Here is a 21621-nt window from a genome sequence, read left to right on the forward strand (position 1 = left end):
AAAACTAAAAATAGAACTACCATTAACAACTCAGGCAACAACAGATGTTGGCAAGGATGCCGAAAAAGATTTCTTTTGCATTGTTGGTGGCAATGCAAGCTGGTGCAGCCACTCTGGAAAACAGTATAAAGGTTCCTCAAAAAACTAAAAATAGAACTACCCTATGACTTAGCAATTGCACTACTAGGCATTTATCCACGGGATACAGGTGTGCTGTTTCAAAGGGACACATGCACCCCCATGTTTATAGCAGCTCTATCAACAATAGTCAAAGTATGATAAGAGCCCAAATGTCCATCGATGGATGAGTGGATAAAGAAGATGTGTGATTATATATATATAATGGAGTATTACTTGGCAATCAAAAGGAATGAAATTTTGCCATTTGCAACTACGTGGATGGAACTGGAGGGTATTATGCTAAGTGAAATTAGTCAGTCAGAGAAAGACAAAAATCGTATGACTTCACTCATATGAAGACTTTATGAGACAAAACAGATAAACATAAGGGAAGGGAAGCAAAAATAATATAAAAACAGGGAGGGGGACAAAACAGAAGAGACTCATAAATATGGAGAACAAACTGAGGGTTAATGGAGGGGTTGCAGGAGGGGCGATGGGCTAAATAGGTAAGGGGCACTAAGGAATCTACTCCTGAAATTATTGTTGTACTATATGCTAATTTGGATGTGAGTTTTAAAAAATAAAAAATAAAACATATATATAATAAATAAAAGGCACTGTTTTATTATTTATTACATGTTTTGATAATATTTTTTGTAACCTGTGTTCAATTAGATACTCTTGTTCAAGCCAATAAATGGATTAGTAAAATTTTGGCATCTATGACAAGCTACTATTTTGCTGATTTTCTTCTTTTTGTTAAAATCCTTCTAGCCCCAAAATAATACTAGATCAGTAACAAGAAACTAAGACAAGACTAAGGTCATAAGACCTGCACTCCAGATGTAATTTTTTAAAAAGCTCACACTTACTTGAACCCCGACCCCTGATTTCTTATAGCTGTGGACTAGTTTATTTCTGCTCCCAGGCTCTGCCTCATTGCATGATTGTGTTTCATATTTTCTTCACACTTTCAGTTAATTTTTGCAAGTAGTTTAAAACAAATAATTTCAGAAACTTTTATGTTTACTTGTGTGTAAAAGAAATTAAGATACTGAGGATATTTATAATAGACTTGATGTCTTTAAAGTAGAAGAATACTATATTTCTTCCTGTGAATAAACCAGGGAGCTCTATAATTAATCATTTTTGATATAATGTTTTTATTGTGAATTAATTTAGTTAAATGTGATTTTTAAAGTATTATTTTAATTCACTTGCATCAGAACAAGTGGGTCTCCTATAAGATTGTAAAGATAATACTGTGGATAATCTTGAAAGAAAATTATTCAACCACCACTCATAAATGAACACCAAAAAGCCAGCTTAGGGCATGCATTTAATCACATCTTAAAATGAAGGGATTTAATTACTCTTGGGAAAATGATGGACAGGCAGGCAAGGAAGTGGATACTTTAAGATTATGTTCAGCTCTTAAGTGCAGTGACAACATAACCTTTGTTTTTAGTCTTTATCTAATAATATCATTTGCAACTTCTTAAAAACAGCTAGTTTTTCATTTGAGCAATGTTATTTTTTTCTTATGAAAATAACCTCTATTACAGAATTTTAAAAGTTGTTTTATTCTTGACCTAGCCTCTTGTTTTAAATCACAAGGAATTATAATTTTAGAATTAAGAATATTTAGTGAGTTTTGAGCCCTTCGTAGAATTTGCCTGTGAAATTTATCATTTAAATTAAAAAATAATTATCTTTACCATTTTAAAATCAAATATTAATCAGAATATAGTAATTTATTTCAGAACCAGACACATGAGAAACTAAGAAGTCTGTGAGTTTTATACCTTATTACTATTAAATATATAAAATACTAAATTAGCTATCTGTATGTCATCGTATGTGGTAAAATCATAGCATACATAATAGAAATTCATGTGTATATTCATATAAAGGGACAGATTTGATCTTTCAGTATTAACTGCAAGAATTAGTAGTGTTTGCTATAGTTCAGTTTGCTTTCTGTCATGCCGTTAGGGTTTTTATATATTAGCAGAAGTCCAAACAGAGAATTTTGAAATGTACTGTTCTTTATATAATTAGAATAAAAGAGTGGTTCTTTATTAATTTTTTAAAGGCCAGTTCTAGGTTTGAAATGCATGAGAGTCTTATTTTATTTTTTAAGTATACCTAAGCAATTGACGCCAGGGGTTTCCAGAAATGAGGTATTTGATCTTTAACACCAGTCTGTGGAACAGATTTGATAATAAATATCTCATTACTTTTGAGGTTTGTATATTGTACATGTGTAGCTTGGTAACTGAGTACTATAAAAAGATCAGAATTAACTGGATTTTGTATATCTGTCATTCCCGCCGTGCCAAAAATCTGTGGAGTAGTTTGTAATTGCCATTGTTTGGGTTATTACGATAAACAGAACTGATAAGGCTTATGCTATTTGCCTTGTGAGCTGCGCCCACTTTACATCACTCTGTTGAATTAAAATTGCATGCACATATCTTCACTTATCAGTTTTATTTATCTGTCAGAAAGAGAAAAAGGAAGTATGCTTCCACTATATAAAACCTTATAACAAGCAGATCAGAAATTGTAATCATTATTTTAAGATTCTAGTGCAAATGAATGACTGTATGTATGTTTCTATTATCTATCATTTAAAATCTATTCCTATAGGAAAATGCTGTTATTTTTTCCAAGTGGCCTTCATCATATTTTGTCAAAGCTTATCATTTTAATTGGATTACCAAAGGTACAAATACAAATCTGCAGAATACAGCATGCTTTTTTCTCTCCTTTGTCAAATATGTGTAATTTTTTCTTCGAGCTGCTTCTACAGTGGGACTATTTGCTTGACTATGTTTATAGCTAGAAAATAGAAGTAGATTGTCTGAAATGCTTTCATTTTCTCCCATGGAAAAGTCCTCCATACTATTTCTGCTCTGCAGGCTTCTCACCTATGAAATTCCCAACTCACTGGTGGTCACATCAGATGAACTTTTAAGTTTTCAGACACCTGTGATGAGTAAATCCATGCATACGCTGGTCCTTCCTTCAGAAATCCTGTAACGTCTAACAATTGTGTGTCATCACCACCATATATACCCACTCCCAATTCCCACTCTGGTGTACTGGGAAATGACTTTCACTTCAAGAATTTGCAATGTTGCACATCTTTCACATTTGTCCTACATGTTACTTTGATGAGGGTTGTTTATTTCAGTGATTCTATGAATTTCCTGTTTGAATGTTGTATCCAATGGAATCTTCCTGTATGCAGGGGAATTCTGTGTTCTTTTGAACTATCATTCAGTTTTTATAAAGATATTTTCCTCAAAAAAGGTATAGATAGAGTATTATTTTAAAATCTGTCTCATACAGTTAAATCTTCAGCAATTGTTTTCATTTTCCAGTGATGGAAAATCATTATTCCTAGACAAAGAACCTTGAGTGCTGTCCTTGACCTATCAGTCCTGCCAGTATTACCTTTGAATTTTAAGGGACTTTGTGTTTTCAGTATTGACTGGTCTTTGTTTTCCTGCAAAACAATTTATAGTTCATTTTCAGATAACTATACATATGGTATTTGTATTTTAATTAAAAAGACTGTTGTTATGTCTGATTCTTATAAGCAGAAATTCATTATAAGGACACTTCTCATTTCCTTGAAATGTTCCCTTTCTTTTTTTCCAGGGTTCTTAAATTGCAAAAGCCAGTTAAATTATGTGCTTTGGGGAGTTAATTTTGGGCACCATATGTCTCTAAAAATGATTTAATTTTATCTAAAGCATGTTTGTAATGATATTTATGTTATGTAAAACACAGAGACAATATAAGGAATTTTTGTAAGAAAAAACACACTAGTCTACTACTGTTTCGACACAGAACATGCAATGTGTGTATAAGCTTACAAAAAATTTTGTTTATTTTGATTAATGTATTTTTAATATCTGGTCTCTATTGTGGCCTTTCAAATTTTGTCTTAGCAGGAGCATGTGGGTGGCTCAGTCAAGTCAGTTAAGTGTCTGACTGTCTGTCATGCCATTTTGGCTCAGGTCATGATCTCATGGTTCATGAGTTCGAGCCCCACATCAGGCTCTGCGCTGACAGTGTGGAGCCTGCTTGAGATTCTCTCTCATTCCCTCTCTCTCTTTTCCTCCCCCACTTGTGCTTTCTCTCTAAACAAACAAACAAACAAACAAATAAATCAGTAAAACTTTAAAACTTTGACTTAGCAAAGCATCTTTATGAAATCAATATGACTAATAAAAAATGTTAACTGCAATTATTCTTATTTGGGACCTGATGTTATGATTTGAGAATGTTAGAAAAGTTAAGTCACAAAAAAAGGATTAGTTTTAATCTAAGGACTAAGTTGAAGGTTTATAAACAACTTTCTTCAAAGTTCTATTCATTATTTTACATATTTTTACGTTTTTTTTCCAATGGATATTCCACCAATCCTCCCCTGATTCTAGCAAATTCAAATTGTCATGTACCTAGGCCACATGTGTAGATCTTCCATTTAGTATGAAATAAGTTACAATGTTACTGTTCAACAGCTGTTTTAATTATGTAAGCAGGATGTGAGGAAATGCCAACATTTTTAGGCAATTTAAGAAGCAACAAGAAGTAGTAATTAATTCCTTATTGATTTAAAGTCTTTTAATATTTTGGATAGCTCTTTCATTATAGGTAAGATCATGCTGTGTGGATACATAATAAAAATTTTGTACAAAAAAGCCTTTTTTATATTTTAGCAGATGGTCAAATATAATAGGATTTTTTAAACTAGATTATAGTAAATTCTCTAACAGGGAATAATCCTGAAGGACAAAATATACAGGATGTCTTTTTGAAGGCATGTAAGCTTAACCTACAGGGTTTTTTTTAATGAAACAACTAAACATATGGTAAGTTACAGAGTTACATGTAAGTTTTATGATAAATTTCCATGTACCGCTCACAGCTCTGTAAATTCTGACATTTGCCATATTTGCTTTGGATGTTTACACCAGTATAAATACACTTAAAACCCTCTGCCTGCCTAAACACTAGGTGCTTATCAATTCCATCCATATTTTTATTAATTGTAATTTTAACTATTTAATTTTATTAATTGTAATTAATTTAAAATGTAAATGATCAGTTTTCATTTTTTAAGTTTATTTATTTTGAGGGGCACCTTGGTGGCTCAGCCAGTTAAGTGTCCAACTTCGGGTCAGATTGTGATCTCATGGTTTGTGGGTTCGAGGCCTGCGTCAGGCTCTGTGCTGACAGCTCGGAGCCTGGAGCCTGCTTTGGATTCTATGTCTCCCTCTTCTTTTGTCTGCACCACACCCCCCACCCCCCACCTCGCGCTCTTTCTCTCAAAAATAAATAAACATTAAAAAAAAAATTGAGAGACGAGTCAGAAAGAGTGGGGGAGGGGCAGAGAGAGAGGGAGACATAGAATCTCAAACAAGTTCCACATGGTCAGCATGGAGCCTGAAGGAGGCTTGAACTGCTTAAACCGTGAGATCATGACCTGAGCCTAAACCAAGAGTCGAATGCTTAACCAACTGAGCCACCCAGGCAACCCTAGTTTTCATTTTTTACATTTAAATGTTATACTGTACACATTACTTGTGATATTACTGTATTTATTTTAAATTCTAGGCTTTAGGATATGAACATATTACAATGTTTGTTTGTTTGTTATTACTCAAGTGTAGACAATTAGATTGTTTCCACATTTTCACTATTGCAAGCAATGCTGTAAATGAACATTATTTTATATGTTTCCTTGGGAACATGTTATGACTCTTTCAAGAGCAGTACCTCTGACTTTCGCATGCATTAGATACCTGGAAGTCTTGTTGAAATACCAGTTGTTGGGCTCCAGAGTTTCTGAGTCAGTAGGTCTGAATAACTATATTTCTAACAAGTTCTGTTGTGATATTGATCCTGCTGATCTTGAGAATTGCTGGTCTAGAATATGGAGTATAATTACTGGATCAAAGGTGAGCTACATCTCCAACTTTAATACATAACGTCAAATTGCTCTCCAAAGTCATTGTGTCAAGTTATACTCAAATTTGGACAGTGTATGAGAGCTCAGTTTTTTCCACATTGTACCAAGAATTGATATGGACAGTTTTGTGTAATAATTGCCAATCAGATGAGTGTAAATGGTATTTATTTGTGCTCTACCATTGACGTTGAACATGTTTTCAAATGTTTACAGACAAAATAGCTTTCTTTTCTATGAATTGCCTATTTGTAGTATTTGGCCATTTTTCTGGTATATTATGTGTGTTTTTCCTTATCAATTTATACGGGCTCTTTCTACTTTAAAAGAATCCTTGCTAGCTGTGAGTGTTGTTAATATCTTCTCTAAACCACTGGTTCATTTTGTTACTCTGTTTAAATTTAAATTTTAAAAAATTTGGTATGATTAAATGTTTCAGTTCTTTCCATTAGAATGTATTATATCAGTATTTTGTTTAAAACTGCTTCCCCTTCTAAAGATCAGTTAAAGTTTAATTTTTTCTCATTTTAGTCTACCTTGCTTTTATGTTAGTGTATATTGTAAGTTAAGGATCTAATTTTATTTTACATACTTGTATAGAGAAAACCAATTATGCCATCTTTTTCTCCACTGATTTAAATGTGGGGTGCCTGGGTGGCTCAGTCGGTTAAGCTTCCTACTTTGCTAAGATAATTTTTTTCATTGTTGATTGGTTTCATTCTGTGTTTATTCATATCAATTTCTTTTAGGATGATTATCTTTTCGTTGATGTGTTGATGTATTACACGAAAATATTTGCTGATAATGAACCATTTTTAAATTTCTGGAACTATTAAATTATAGTTCCTTTATGCTGTCTTCGCTCCATAGATGGCACAACCTACATTCTATCAATCAATAAGTATTTATTAATCACCCTCTTATTACTAATAAATCATTTTCAGTTTCAGTCTTAAGCCAAACAGTAAATTAGGCGATCACTTTTCCTTTCCATTCAGAAAATATAGATAGTAAATTATTTTCTTCCTAGGCAAAGAGAGAAGAGAGAGAGTTAAAAATCTATCATTAACTATTGCTGCAATAAGTTGTCCCCAAATTTAGCAGCTTAAGCCAATAAACATTTATTTTCTCACAAAGTTTCCGAGAGACCAGAACTAGGAGCAGCTTAGATGGGTGATTTTGGCTCATGGCCTCCTACAAGGTCTCAGTCAAGTTGTTGGTCAGGATGGGAGTCGTCTGAATAGATTGGAGAATCTGCTTTCAAGATCACTCACAAGGGGCTGTTGGCAAAAAGAAGCTTCAGTTCCTCCCCATGTGGGTCTTTCATAGAGCTGCTTATACAACATGAGAGTTGGCTAGCCCAGATCAAAAGATCTGAGAGAATTAGAGAGAGAGAGAAAATCTAAAACAGAAACCTTGGTGTGTGTGTGTGTGTGTTGTGTGTGTGTGCATCCTATCTTCTGCCATATTCTGTTCTTTAGAAGAGAGGCCCTATATCCAGCCTACACTCAAAGGGAGATAGAGGAGTGTATTCTGCTTTCATAATTTGAAGGCCTATTTTTAAAATCACACCTACAAACACTGTTTTTCTCTGACAGTAAATATCAAATATTATTCACCTCTATATGGCCCCATTCTTCACAACGTGTCCCAATTTTCCCCTTTGGGTTAGGATAAGAAGGCTTTACTTATTTTTGTCTCCTCCATAACATAAGCCAGACAACTGCATACTCCAACCTGGCCTTGGAAAATAACCAAAAAAGTGATGCTTTGAAATTTCTAATTTCAGTGTTGAGAATATGAGAATGGTGTAAGGCAGTATTTTGGTGCTGATTTGTTTATGGTTGGGCCTAATGTTTTTGAAACCTTTGACTGGAATATCAAATAGTTTATATTATTCTTAAAATATTATAATTTTCACATGTATAACAGCAATAAAATAATATAAATCTAAATCTATGTAATTAGAGGGTTTATGTGTTGTTATATATATATATATATATATATATATATTATATTTAGTATTAAGGCCAGATTTGTGTGATATATAGGAGTTGCTAGTTTTCATGAATTTATATAAGTCATCAAATAACTTGGGTTAAAAACAGAATTCATATAATTTTGTATAACATAGGAAAATGGAGAATCTTTCATTCTTGCAAGTGACAACTTTAATTTACTCTATTTTACTAACAGAGAATATCAAGCTTTAAATTTAATAAATATCATAGAAGACTAATAAAATTTAATCAGAAGGAATTTTTACCAAATGTATAAATGTATATTATATACAAATGGACATTGTATGCAATGCTGACATTGACACCAGCTCTTTGTATCTGAAATACCACATCAATGTGGACATTGATTTTTTTTTTCATTCTGAATAGCTACATAGTGATCATTATCTCAAAAGAAATATCAATGAATTTTGTCTTTGGGCTTCCTTCAGCAAAGAACTCACAAAGCAAGTACTGGAGCCCAACTTACCAAATCTACTACAAATTCAAACTGTCCACAAACCATTGTTAGAAAACCACATTCCTAAAAATGAACTATTGGAACCTTATCACGATAAAAAGCTTCTGCACTGCAAAGGAAACAATCAACAAAACTAAAAGGCAACTGACAGAATGAGGGAAGATATTTGCCAAGTACATATCGGATAACAGGCTAGTATCTAAAATCTATAAAGAACTCATCAAACTGCACACCCAAAAAACAAATAATCCAGGAAAGAAATGGGCAGAAGACATGAATAGGCAGTTTTCCAAAGAAGACATCCAGGTGGCCGACAGACACATGAAGAGATGCTCAACGTCACTCCTCATCAGGGAAATACAAGTCAAAACTACAGTGAGATATCACCTCATGCCAGTCAGAGTGGCTAAAATGAACAAATCAGGAGACTATAGATGCTGGTGAGGATGTGGAGAAACGGGAACCCTCTTGCACTGCTGGTGGGAATGCAAACTGGTGCAGCCGCTCTGGAAAACAGTGAGAAGGTTCCTCAAAAAATTAAAAATAGAACTACCCTATGGCCCAGCAATAGCACTGCTAGGAATCTACCCAAAGGATACAGGAGTGCTGATGCATAGGGGCACTTATATCCCAAGGTTTATAGCAGCACTTTCAACAATAGCTAAACTATGGAAAGCACCTAAATGTCCATCAAGTGATGAATGGGTAAAGAAGATGTGGTTTATATATACAATGGAAGAGTACTTGGTAATGAGAAAGAATGAAATCTAGCCATTTGCAGAATAGAAACCCATTTGACAATAAATTATATTTAAAATAAATAAATAAGCTGGGGATAAAAAAAAAGAAAGAAAACTACATTCCTTTTTGCCATTTAAACTTTTTTTTCAAGTTTATTTTTTATTTTGAGAGAGAGAGAGAGAGAAAGCACCCATGCACCAGCATGGGAGGGGCAGAGAGAGAGGATTACAAGCAGGGTCCATGTTGTCAGAGCAGAGCCCAATGTGGGGCTCAATCCCACAAACGATGACATCATGACCTGAGCTGAAATCAAGAGTCGGACTCGAAACTGACTGAGCCACCCAGGCGCCCCCTTTTTTGCCATTTTAAATGTCTCAGAGTACACGCCAACTGTTGCCTGACTCAGCTTTCCTGATGCCATTGAATATCCTTTCTCTTTGTGTACAAAACTGAGGGCCCTGAAGTTGAGTATCTTTTTTTTCAAAATGACTCTTTTCCTGTTCCTGTGTGCTCCTTCTGAGTTTGCTATGAGAATATATACATTCTTGTCCAAAATTTTTGTAGTATGCACTTGGGGCTAAGCAGCAGCCTGGTTACTCTGTCAATGGTTCTAAATTCCATTCTTCTAAGTGCATGGCAAGTCCTTACTGTGCCGTTGCTATAACCCTTTCCAGTGTGTCTGTGTCCCTTACCATTTTGTTTGTTTGTTTCTCTACCACTTCCTCTCTCATTCCACTTCATCTTCCCTAAAATATGAAGGAGAAGGAAGGAATATAATCATATCAGGAATAAATGATTACATTTCAAGGATATAATCATTGAAGATTTTCATTACAGAAACACAAGGTTAATTGAAGGTGGAGATGTCAGAAACCGTTCCAGTTCCTTTGGGTTTCCAACCTCAGTTGTGTCTACCCAAAGTACTTTTCCACTCACAACTTCTCTTTAATTTTCCTTTTACCTATTTTTGTGTCGCTTATGTTTACTTTGTTTATTTTTCTTTTCTCTTATTAACTAGTAAGTTTGTGAAAGTCTTACTTTCTTCTTTGCTTCACCACTAAAATTTTACCAGCTCATTTTATTGAGTTAATTTCAGTATTTATTGAGTGATAACTGTCTACTGACATCTTACAAGTGGGCTTTCATCATAACCATTTTCTTAAAATAGTTGTCAGCATAGTCAAGCTTTATATTAAATCAAGTGTCATTTCCAGCATCTTAAATATTTCTCCATATATATTATTGTTGATCATCTCATTTTCTTTAGTGTGGATATGTGTGTGTATATATGTGACGATTACTGGATGCTGATTCTCTCTTTGTAAGAATTTCTTCAGTTTTTATTCTGTCCCAGTTCTTTTTTCAGAGGCCTATTAGCTATAAATTAAAAACAAACAAACAAACAAACTCTCTTGAGATATTACTCTTTCTTAGTTGATACTTAAGGAACTTCTCAGATTAAGTAGTTTATCATTTGTATATGGACTAATTTAAGACCTTTGTGGCTACCTCAAGCCAAAATTCAGAAAACTGAATAAAATAGATTTAACGTATACAGCTGTTCTCTTCATTTACGATGTGGATATGGGAAACATTACCATTCCGTTCACTTTGGTTAATGAGTTCCCACTTGTAAAATCTTTCACATGTTGAGAGCTCCCACTTGTAAAAAAAATTACCTTCGGTTTGAAGAATTCCTCTAAAATCTATCTTCCTCTTATTTGCCTTTTGTCATATTTGCAGATACCATAGTAATGGAGTAATCCACAGACTAAAGTGTCTTTAATGTCTTAGTGAGTACATTAAGATACAGCATACGCTGCCCCAATGGCTGTCAGAGTTGGCAGAAAAATTATTTTAATATTATATTAAAATTATTAAATATTACAGAAAACCATTTAATATTGACAGACTTTCTCTTCAAAAAGTGATGTTAATCTTTAATTCAATAGCATAAATGATGTGAAATGCCCTTAATGTAATCCCAGGAGTAATGTATTTCGGCACTTAACAAGCTGAAATTCTATAGTTTTCAAGGTTATGTTTTCTTCACAAGTTGATCAATTAACAAAGAATAGTGGTTTTTATTCTGTGGACCTGCATAAATACCTGTGTGTTGCTTATTACAATGCATAATGAAGGTAATGATTATAGCCAATTCACATGCAACACCAGGTGATTATGTTAAAAATTGTTTTTAAGTAAACTGTTTTATTGAAATATGCTTGCAGAAGAGTTCACAAGCCCTCCATGCACAGTCTGATCAAATTTTGCAAGTATCCCTAACATGTAGCCAGTATGCAGATCAATAAATAAAACATAAAATAACCATAATTTGTGACATGTTTTTATTCTGTTGTGAAGAAATGTTTGATACGAAATTTGTGGTGTTTATTTTTTCACCCTGAAAAATACACTAAAAAGAAATCAACATAAACAATTATCCACATAACCAAAAAAAATGAGGTTTCAATGACAATATATTAAAGTGTTTTTAATACGGTTTTTATCATTTATTTTTATGAACTGTATTTCTTTGAAAATAACCTTATTGTAGCAATTCTATATAGTGTGGTTATGTTAACTGTTGAGGGACAAATGTTCATTGTCTTGGGAAAACTTCTACTGTGTTAGTTGTTGTTGTTTGGTTTTATATTAAACTTCAAAAAGTATAGGATGCCTCATAGGAGAAATATTTTCCTGTGTAAATTCTGTGTTGTATTAAACGTGTCACCTCTAACCACTGTGTCCACTGTACGTTAGTGCAGTGAGATGTTTCCATGCCACATAGTCAGAGGGAGGCAGATTAATAGGGAGTTCTAGCTGGAAATTTCTTCCCTGTTATTGTTCTCCCTCAGCAGTTGATGGCTAAGTTAATTCTCTTTAGTTTTGTCATGCTCTAAAGCACACATTGCCAAGCAATGGTGAGCTTTATGAGGAAAAAAAAAGAAGCAATGGTGTCCATCAAAGTCCTAAAGTTGCATTTTTAAACTTTGGCCCGACCTGATGTGCCATTCAAAAAAGCTTCAAAAGATTATTTTTTTAAAGAAAGGTTCAATATGTCCCGAGGCTATCGGTTTTGAGTTAAACTGGGTGAAGTAGAAATATTTTACTCATCAGCTTTGCAGTCACAGAGTTTGCCTCAGCTAGAACAAAACTGCTGAGGCATTTAGAGAAAATTAACCCCCCATCCTGGCGGCCAGATGTGACTGGTTTCTGATGAATGCACATGAGTGGGCTGAAAAATCAGGAGACTGTGAAATTCCTGTCAGGTCCGTACAGTGCAGAATGGGCTATTGACTGCTTTCTATATTTCCCTCCATCATTCTTCTTGAACACTGCCATTAATTTCCTCTCCTACTCTGACTTGTGTTTTTGCCCCCTCCCTCTTCCCTTTAGCTCTGTCAGCTGCAAAGAAGGATACACAAGGTGTGGCAGAATCACTTCAAACTGGTGGTCCTCTGCGGCCAGATGAGGCTGGCCAAGTTCCAGACAGACTCTCAAGAGAGTATTCAGAAAATATTAGCTGTGCAGGTAGGTGATTGCAGGGAAGTAGGAAAGATCATTCTGATCTAGATTGAAAAGCAAATGATGGGTAGTGTGATGAAGCATTAAAACCATATCCCATCAGAGTTTTATAAATTTTTAACCTCTTTAATAAACTGGAATTGCATGAAGGATGAATTCAGTAAGTTAGCATATATACCATGCATACTTTGGGGGAAAAGGGAGATTGAGCTTATTTTTCACAAACCTCAAAACAGATTTTTTATAAATATATTTGGTGTAAATATATATTTTCAAATCTTCAGGCTTTGCAGATGCCATTCAGCTGTTTAAGAGATACTGTCAACAGTTGCCTTGTGTTGCTTTTGTGTGAAACCTCCTTCAGTGAAAAGGACACTTATGTTTATTTTATTTAACTGTTTGCTTTCCCCTTCCATTTTGAAAGAGGCCCGTCCTCTTCAGATTTGGAGATAACTGTCTTTGAAAAAGAAGCAATTTGGGATTAGAATGTAACAATGGTTCCAGATACATGTGAGATTTGACTGTTTGTAGAAATTTTAGTGGATCACTTGTCTTTATTTCAAGACTCTGATCTGTTTAGAAACCCCTATTAACTATGTGAAGGCTATTACTGGAAAATTAAATTTTTAATTCATATTTTACTATTTGAAATGTCATAATATGCATAAAAAGTGAGTTCCCAAAGGAAAACAAACACCGCCTTGTTCTAGTAAAAGAAAAAAAAAAAAAGAAGTATTTATTCTATAAAATAAAATGCACACACTCTTTAAAACCACAATTTTCATAAACTTGCAGCATAAACAATGCATGCTGAACCTAAACACACCAAGCCTTTTTCTAAATTTAAATTTAAATTTAAATTTAAATTTAAATTTAAATTTAAATTGTGTGTGCATTTCATGATTCTTTTGCCACAATTGAAGAATTTTGCATAACACTTCCAAAGCTGGTGGCTTTTTTTTTTTTTTGTCTTCTTCATTTTTACTGGTGGCTATTTTTGCTATTTTCCTCTGAGGATGTGTGTGTGTGTGTGTGTGTGTGTGTGTGTGTGTGTGTGTGTATCCCATTCAAAGTACATATATAAGGTGTATATAGACTCTATTTGCATACATATACTGTATATAAGGATTCCACTGATAATGGATTATAATAAAAATTTAAATAATAGAAATTTAGAGTTTTGAAAGGTAGAGCTTAAAGGTGTAGGTTGAATAGATATTCATATACAAGTTTGAGTATAAATTACAATTGCAGTATTTCTGAAGACAGTAGCACGTGTTTTTTCTCCTTAAAAGTCTGTTGACAGTACATTAAAAATTATGGAGTGACTGTGATCTGTGATTCCCTTTTAAATATTCAAAGATAATTTTGCATGTTCTAATTATTATTTTAGGAAAATCTCATACTACTGCCTAAATGTAAACATTCTTAAATATCTTACAAATGATAAACCCTCATTGTGAATTAGGATATATTTTGAAATATTGAAAATGTCAGTAGAAACTTTCTGAATATTGGTAAAGTGAACTCTCAAATCATAACCTATAATACTCCTTACTCTAAGTTTTTATTAAAATTAACTTGATTTTAATTTTTTTTACCAAACTTGATTTTAAGTTACTTATTTTGATGGTTGTTATACAACAGTGGAAATGAAAGGTTAGAAATGATAGGTTGGTATCAGTAGGACAACTCAACTATTCTGCATTTAGAGAGACAGTGGCAAGGCTGGATTGTATATGGGGAACCTGAGGAACATAACTTAGTGGATTCTTATCTGAGGGAGATGCCTTTAATTTAGAATATTCAACCTTGGCTCTTAATAGGAATATAAAAAATAAAAATTTCAGAATCTTGCCATAAAACTATAGAAACATGGGCAATCCTCTGAAAACTCAAGTCCTAAACCGTCAACGTGGTACACAATGACCTTCATGACCCAATCCCTGCTAACCTCCCCAGCTTCATGAACCCTCTCCACATTAGTTCCTTAAGAGTCTATTTCAGCCACTTCAAAATTTCTCTAGTGTGAAACCTCTTGACTCCTTCTTCCTTTCCTGTGCCTAATGTCTTACCTCCTTCTGCAATACTCTTTACTGTACCTGTTAACGAACACCTGATTCAAATCAAACATCTCATCGACAAAATCCTTTCTGAGCACTTCCCCCACCTTCTTCTTCCTTGACCTCTTACTGTATTCTGTACATATCACCAAACCACAGTTTATTCCTACTGCTGTGCTTTTCTTCCTAGAAGATTCTAAGCTCCTTTAGAGCTTTACACCATCAGTGAAATTAGTTCAATTCTTGCTCAGTTGTTTTTCAGTGTGTATGATAGCAAGCCATTGAGGTTTTCTGAAAGTATCCCATGGCTATCTTGTTTTCACTCATTATATCAAAAATCTTTAAATTGGAACATGATAGAGTGATTTAATATGTTTGTAGAGTGAGTCTGCTGGTGTTAGTCTCTACGTTTTGAGTCAACATGGCTAAAATTGCTTAACAAACCAGAGGCTATTGCCCTCTGTTTTCATATGATTTAGTAGCATGTCAATACTAGGAAACCTAACATTTTATATTTTGAAGGTAGTATTAAAATGCCATAAGATATTAGTAAATTATTTGATGAGAAAATCATCTGATGAATCTTTTGAAAAGTAAACTATATATAACTGATATTGAGCAAAAGCAATTCAAAATAGTGATGCATAAAAAAGAAACTTTGTTTCACCCTTGGGCTTGGAACAATTACTTGCAGGACTATCAGAAAAAAAAGAAAGCATAATTGGTAAATCTGCAGATGGCAGAAAACCAGGTGGGCCATATAAGCTTTTGAATAACAGTGATCAAGCAGAAACCAGTAAGATGAACTATAGCTGAAATAAAGAATTTGTGTATTTGACATCAAAGCCATTTATTAAATATATATAAATATTTATATGTATATATATGGATTTTAGTTGACTGCAATTTTAATATGATCCAAAGTGAGCTATTACAGTCTTAACACCAATGCCATGTTCCAACTCTGACAAGCATATGAGACTTATTGAATCTGATAGTGTAGGGCATATTTTATAGTCCTAACCTCATATCTAAGCCCATTTAAAGTACTATTATTGCATTATTTTTCTCTTTTTACTTTTGATTTATTTAATATAGTGATATTTAATACCTCTTTGGTATCTCATTTGGAAAAAAGACTGGAGATTAACTCATTATTTAAATGAGAATATGATGTGGCAACAGAATGTTCATGTGATCTTAGACTTCATAGGCACAAATGTTTCGTCTTGTTAAAGGAGATGATAGTTCCATTGCCTTTTTCCAAAAGTTGAGTATATCTGCAGTATTTTATACAGGTTTGGGAACTATAGTTTAAGGGCCATATTGATACAGCAGAGAGCAGTGATCTAATAAAATCAGGGAGAAGGAAAAATATACAAATTTAGAATGTTTAATTATAAAAGGAAAAGACCTTAGAAAGACAAACATCTGAAGGATTAAGTGAACATTGGCACATATATATTTTGTTGACCTCCAGAGGGCAGTACTTGGACCCATAGTGGAAGAGGTTGGATGGTGAGTTTGGGCTCAAGAGGAATACACTCTTCAGAAGTATTTTTGTCCAAGCATGCACTGCTGGTGCTCCAGCAAAAGCAGTGCAGTGATTGAGGGAGAGCACACTGGCCAAGAGTCAGCCCAGAGAGCACCTTCTCAGGCTGTACTCCTGGAATGTTCACCTGACCTTCTTGCACAAACCTGTGTGTGTGGTCTGTATCCCTTCACCCACTAGAATGAGCCTTCTCCATTGAAAAGCATGTCTGGTTTGTTCATCTTTATCCTCTTAGCACCAACAATAGTTCTTGAAACATAATGACTCAAAATATTTGTTGAGTGAATTGATTATTATGTGGTTCATTATGTGGTGAAGTGGTTTATTAAGATTCAATGTGATAACCTTAAAGGTTCTTTCAAGCTTTAGGTGCCTAGAACTCTGTATAGTAATAAACAAAAGCATTCTCTGGGTACTTTGCCAAGAATTTTGATGACACAGAAGTAAGGTGTTTAATCATTTCAGACATGTGCATGTGCATGTGCATGGACACACACAAACAAAATACATATAGGGACAGACCAATTTCTTATTTTTGGAAGAGAACTTTGCAAATTTTAAAAAGCCAGAAAAAAAATAACAGGATAAAAATCTAAATTCACTTGGTTAGAGGCTGGAAAGATGGTGGAGTGGGAGGACCCCTAAGCTCGCCTTTTCCCACAGAGACAACTAGATAACACTCACATCAGCTTCAGTAACTCAGAAAATGACCTGAAGTCTGGCAGAAAAAACTCCACAACTAACATTAGGGAAGAGGCCACACTGAAGAAGGTAGGAGGGGTGAAGACGAGGTTTGGGAGTAAAACAGACCAGACCGTGGCTGCCAGCAGTGGGGAGGGTGCGGAGAAGGCCGAAACACAGACTATCACACCAGAGAGCCCTCAAGGGAAGAGGAAACCCCATAATTGGCTTTGAAAGCAAGAGGGACCAAATATCATGAGTTTTTACAGTTACCAGGACTTAAAACCTGGGATTTTAAAAATCAGGGGGCTCAGCTCTGTGAGAGCCTGGAGGCCATTAGGAAGGGGAGTCCCGATCCTTAAGGAGACAATCCAACAGAAGCCAGTAGAGATACAGCATGGAAGCAGCGGTTTGGAAAATACCAGGGACATACAGAAGGGAGAGTTATTTACTCATTTTAGAGCATGACCAGAGAGGCAATGATCAAGGGGAGACCTCTCCAGCAAGAAAGAAGCTAGAAGGTGCTATTTACCTCCCCTGCCCCCAATAATAAGCACAGGGCCACCTGTGGGGACCAGCATGACACCTACACTTGGCACTTGCTAACTAATTAGCTTACACCAAGCCCCATCCCTGCACTTCTGTGGATTCACCTTTCCAGTCACTCTTGCCTCAGTCCCAGCCTTGCAGGTCCCCTCCCCCAGAAGACCAGCACAAATCCTACCATACATCATCTCCCAACTTAACCATTTTGTGGAACCTCAATTGAGGCAGCCACAGTAGCAGTGGCAGCAGCAGTGGATCTCATTTCATAAGCAGACTACCACATGCTTTTTAAAAATGCGCCCTACCTGGCCAGGGACCCAACATTGCACACAGCAGCAAAGAGAGTCTGTAAATGGCTAAACTGAAGGAAAAAGTGGCTAGGACACAACAGCAGGGCACATGCAACTCACATAGGAGACCCAAAGTGCCAGGTCCTAAGGAACAAGGGACATTGCACTACAGGACTCTATAGGCTGTCTTCTTCATAAAGCCATTATATTCAAGAGCAGGAGATGTAGCTGACTTTCCAAACACAAAGAAACAGACACGGAGAGAAAGGCCAAATAAGGAGACAAAGGAGTATGTCACAAATGAAAGGACGATAGAAAACCACATCAAGGGGCGCCTGGGTGGCGCAGTCGGTTAAGCGTCCGACTTCAGCCAGGTCACGATCTCGCGGTCCGTGAGTTCGAGCCCCGCGTCGGGCTCTGGGCTGATGGCTCAGAGCCTGGAGCCTGTTTCCGATTCTGTGTCTCCCTCTCTCTCTGCTCCTCCCCCGTTCATGCTCTGTCTCTCTCTGTCCCAAAAATAAATAAACGTTGAAAAAAAAAAATTTAAAAAAAAAAAAGAAAACCACATCAAGAGAACAAAGCAAAATGGAGGTAAGTAATATGCCAGATAGAGAATATAAAATAATGATCATAAAGATATTCACTGGACTTGAGAAAGAGTGGAGGACATTAGTGAGACCCTTAACAAAGAGATTTCAAAAAAAAATTAGAGGTGAAGAAAACAACAAAAGAAATTAAAAATATACTTGATGGAATAAATTGCAGGCTAGAGTAAGCAGGGGAACAAATTAATGACCTGGAAGACAGAGGAATGGAAAGTAATCAAGCTGAGCAAATGAGAGAAAAAAGAATTATGCAAAATGAGAATAGACTTAGGGAACTTCATGACTCCATTAAGTGTTAACAACATTCACATTATAGGGATCCTAGAAGAAGACAGAGAAAGGGGGCAGAAAATGTGTGGGTTGAATAATAGGTGAAAACAGGGGAAGGAAACAGATATCCAAATCCAAAAGGCACAGAGATCCCCCAATAGAATCAACCAAGGAGATCCATACCAAGACACATGGTAATTAAAATGGCAAAAAAGTAGTGATAAAAAAAATTTAAAACAGCAAGAAAAAAGCAGAGTTATAACAAAGGAAACCCCATAAACCTATCAGCAGATTTTTCAGCAGAAACTTTGCAGGCCAGAAGGGAGTGCCATGATTTTTTCAAATTGCTAAAAAGGAAAATCTGCAGCCAAGAATACTCTATCCAGTAAGGCAATCATTCAGAAGAGAAGAAGAGACAGAGTTTCTAACACAAACAGAAACTAAAGTTGTTATAACCACTAAACCAGCCCTACAAGAAATATTAAAGAGGACTCTTTAAATGGAAAGGAAAGACCATAAGTAAGAGGATAAAAAGTTGAATGCACAGAAGCATTAAAAATAAGTGTATCTGTAAAAAATTAGTCAAGGAATTCACAAATAAAAGGATGTAAAATATGACACCAATACCTAAAACGTTGGGGGGGGGGCAGTAAAGAATGAGTTCAAACTTAAGCAACCATCTTAGTATAACCACTTAATGTAACCACTGCTATATACAGTAGATGTTACATACAAACTTAATGGTATTCACAAATCAAAACCAGTAATAGATACGCAGAGAATGAAGACAGTGGAATCCAAGTATATCACTAAAGAAGGCCAACAAACCATGAAAGAGAGCAAGAGAAGAAAAGATCAGAGGAAAACCACAAAAACAACCAAAAAACAAGTAACAAAATGGCAATAAAAACAAATCTATCAGTAGTTGCTTTGAATGTAAATGGCCTAAATGCTCCAATCAAAAGACATAGGGTGACAAAGTGGATAAAAAAAAAAAAAAGACCCCTCTATATACTGCCTACAAGAGACTAATTTCAGACCTAAAGACACATGCAGATTGAAACTGAGGGGATGGAAAAACATTAATCATGCAAATGCATCAAAAGAAAGCTGGGAGTAGCAATACTTATATCAGACTAAATTTTAAAACAAAGAGTGTAATAAGAGACAAAGAAGGGCACTGTATAATAATAAAAGGGAAAATCCAACAAGATGATATAACAATCGTAAATTTTTATGCACCCAATATGAAGGCACCCAAATATATAAGACAGTTAATAACAAACATAAAGGAACTAATCAATAGTAATGCAATAATAGTAGGGGACTTTAACACCTCACTTACCCCAACGGACAGATCATCCAAACAGAAAAATCAGCAAGGAAACAGTAGCTTTGAATGGCACACTGAACCAGATGGACTTAACAGATATATTCAGAAGATTCCATTCTAAAAGAGCAGAATACACATTCTTTTCAAGTGCCTATGGAACATTCTCCAGAATAGACCATATATTAGGCCACAAAACAACTCTAAACAAATTCAAAAAGATCTAAGTCATACCATGTATCTTTCGGACCACAGCACTATGAAACTAGAAATCACAGGAAAACAAACTTGAAAAGAACACCTATATGTGAAGGCTATATAACTTGCTACTGAACAATGAATGGATCAATCAAGAAATTAAAGAAAAAATTAAAAATTACATGGGTGGGGGGGTGGTGCCCCTTGGGTGGCTCAGTCGGTTGGGCATCAGATTTCAGCTCAGGTCATGATCTCACAGTTCACAAGTTTGAGCCCTGCATGGGGCTCTGTGCTGACAGCTCAGAGCCTGAAGCCTGCTTCAGATTCTGTGCCTCCCTCTCTCTGCCCCTCCCTGCGCGCTCTCTCTCTCTCTCTCTCTCAAAAATAAATAAGACATTAAAAAATTTTAAATTACATGGAAACAAATGAAAATGAAAACATAACTGTTCAAAATCTTTGGAGTTTTTGCAGCAAAAGCAGTTCTAAGAGGGAAGTTCACGCAATATAGGGCTACCTCAAGAAACAAGAAAAATATCAAACAAACAACGTAAACTTATGTCTAAAGGAGCTAGAAAAAGAAGAACAAAGAAAACCTAAGACCAGCAGAAGGAAGGAATAATAAAGATTAAAGCAGAAATAAATGATATAGAAACAAAAAGCAATAGAAATCAGCAGTGAAATCAGGATGCTGGTTCTTTTAAAAGATCAACAAAATTGATGAACCCCTAACCAGACTCCTCAAAAAAGGAGAGAAAGAAAGAGATGATTCAAATAAGCAACATCACAAATGAAAGAGGGGAAATAACAGCCAATATCACAGAAATACAAACAATTGTAAGAGAATACTATGAAAAATTATGTGCCAACAAATTGGACAACTTAGAAGAAATGGATAAATTCCTAGAAGCATATAACCTACCAAAACTGAATTAGGAAGAAATAGAAAATAGCAATGAAATAGAACCAGTAATCAAAAAATTCCCAAAAACCAAAAGTTCAGGACCAGATGGCTCCACAGGCAAATTCTACCAAACAATTAAAGAAGAGTTAATACTTATTTTTCCCAAACTATTCCAAAAATCACGAGATGGAGAACTTTCAGATGTATTCTATGGATTCTGTGAGGCCAGTATTACCCACAGCCAGATAAAGAATGCGCGCGTGTGCGCACACACACACACACACACACACACACAAATGGAAAAACATTCCATGCTCATGGATTAA

The 21621-nt window shown here is 35.1% G+C and overlaps 1 protein-coding gene across 1 annotated transcript in view; it reads left to right on the top strand.

The window, feature by feature from the left end:
• The window catches only part of CCDC178 (coiled-coil domain containing 178), a 435616-nt gene that overhangs the window by 378162 nt on the left and 35833 nt on the right, over positions 1-21621 (top strand). Inside the window, exon 19 of the mRNA XM_040478494.1 lies at positions 12731-12865. Within this exon, the coding sequence (XP_040334428.1) occupies positions 12731-12865 (135 nt within the window). The remainder of the gene's footprint in view (positions 1-12730; positions 12866-21621) is intronic.

This window comes from Herpailurus yagouaroundi, unplaced genomic scaffold (assembly GCF_014898765.1).
Source record: "Herpailurus yagouaroundi ecotype Mexico unplaced genomic scaffold, PumYag 142, whole genome shotgun sequence".
NCBI classification, from domain to species: domain Eukaryota; kingdom Metazoa; phylum Chordata; class Mammalia; order Carnivora; family Felidae; genus Herpailurus; species Herpailurus yagouaroundi.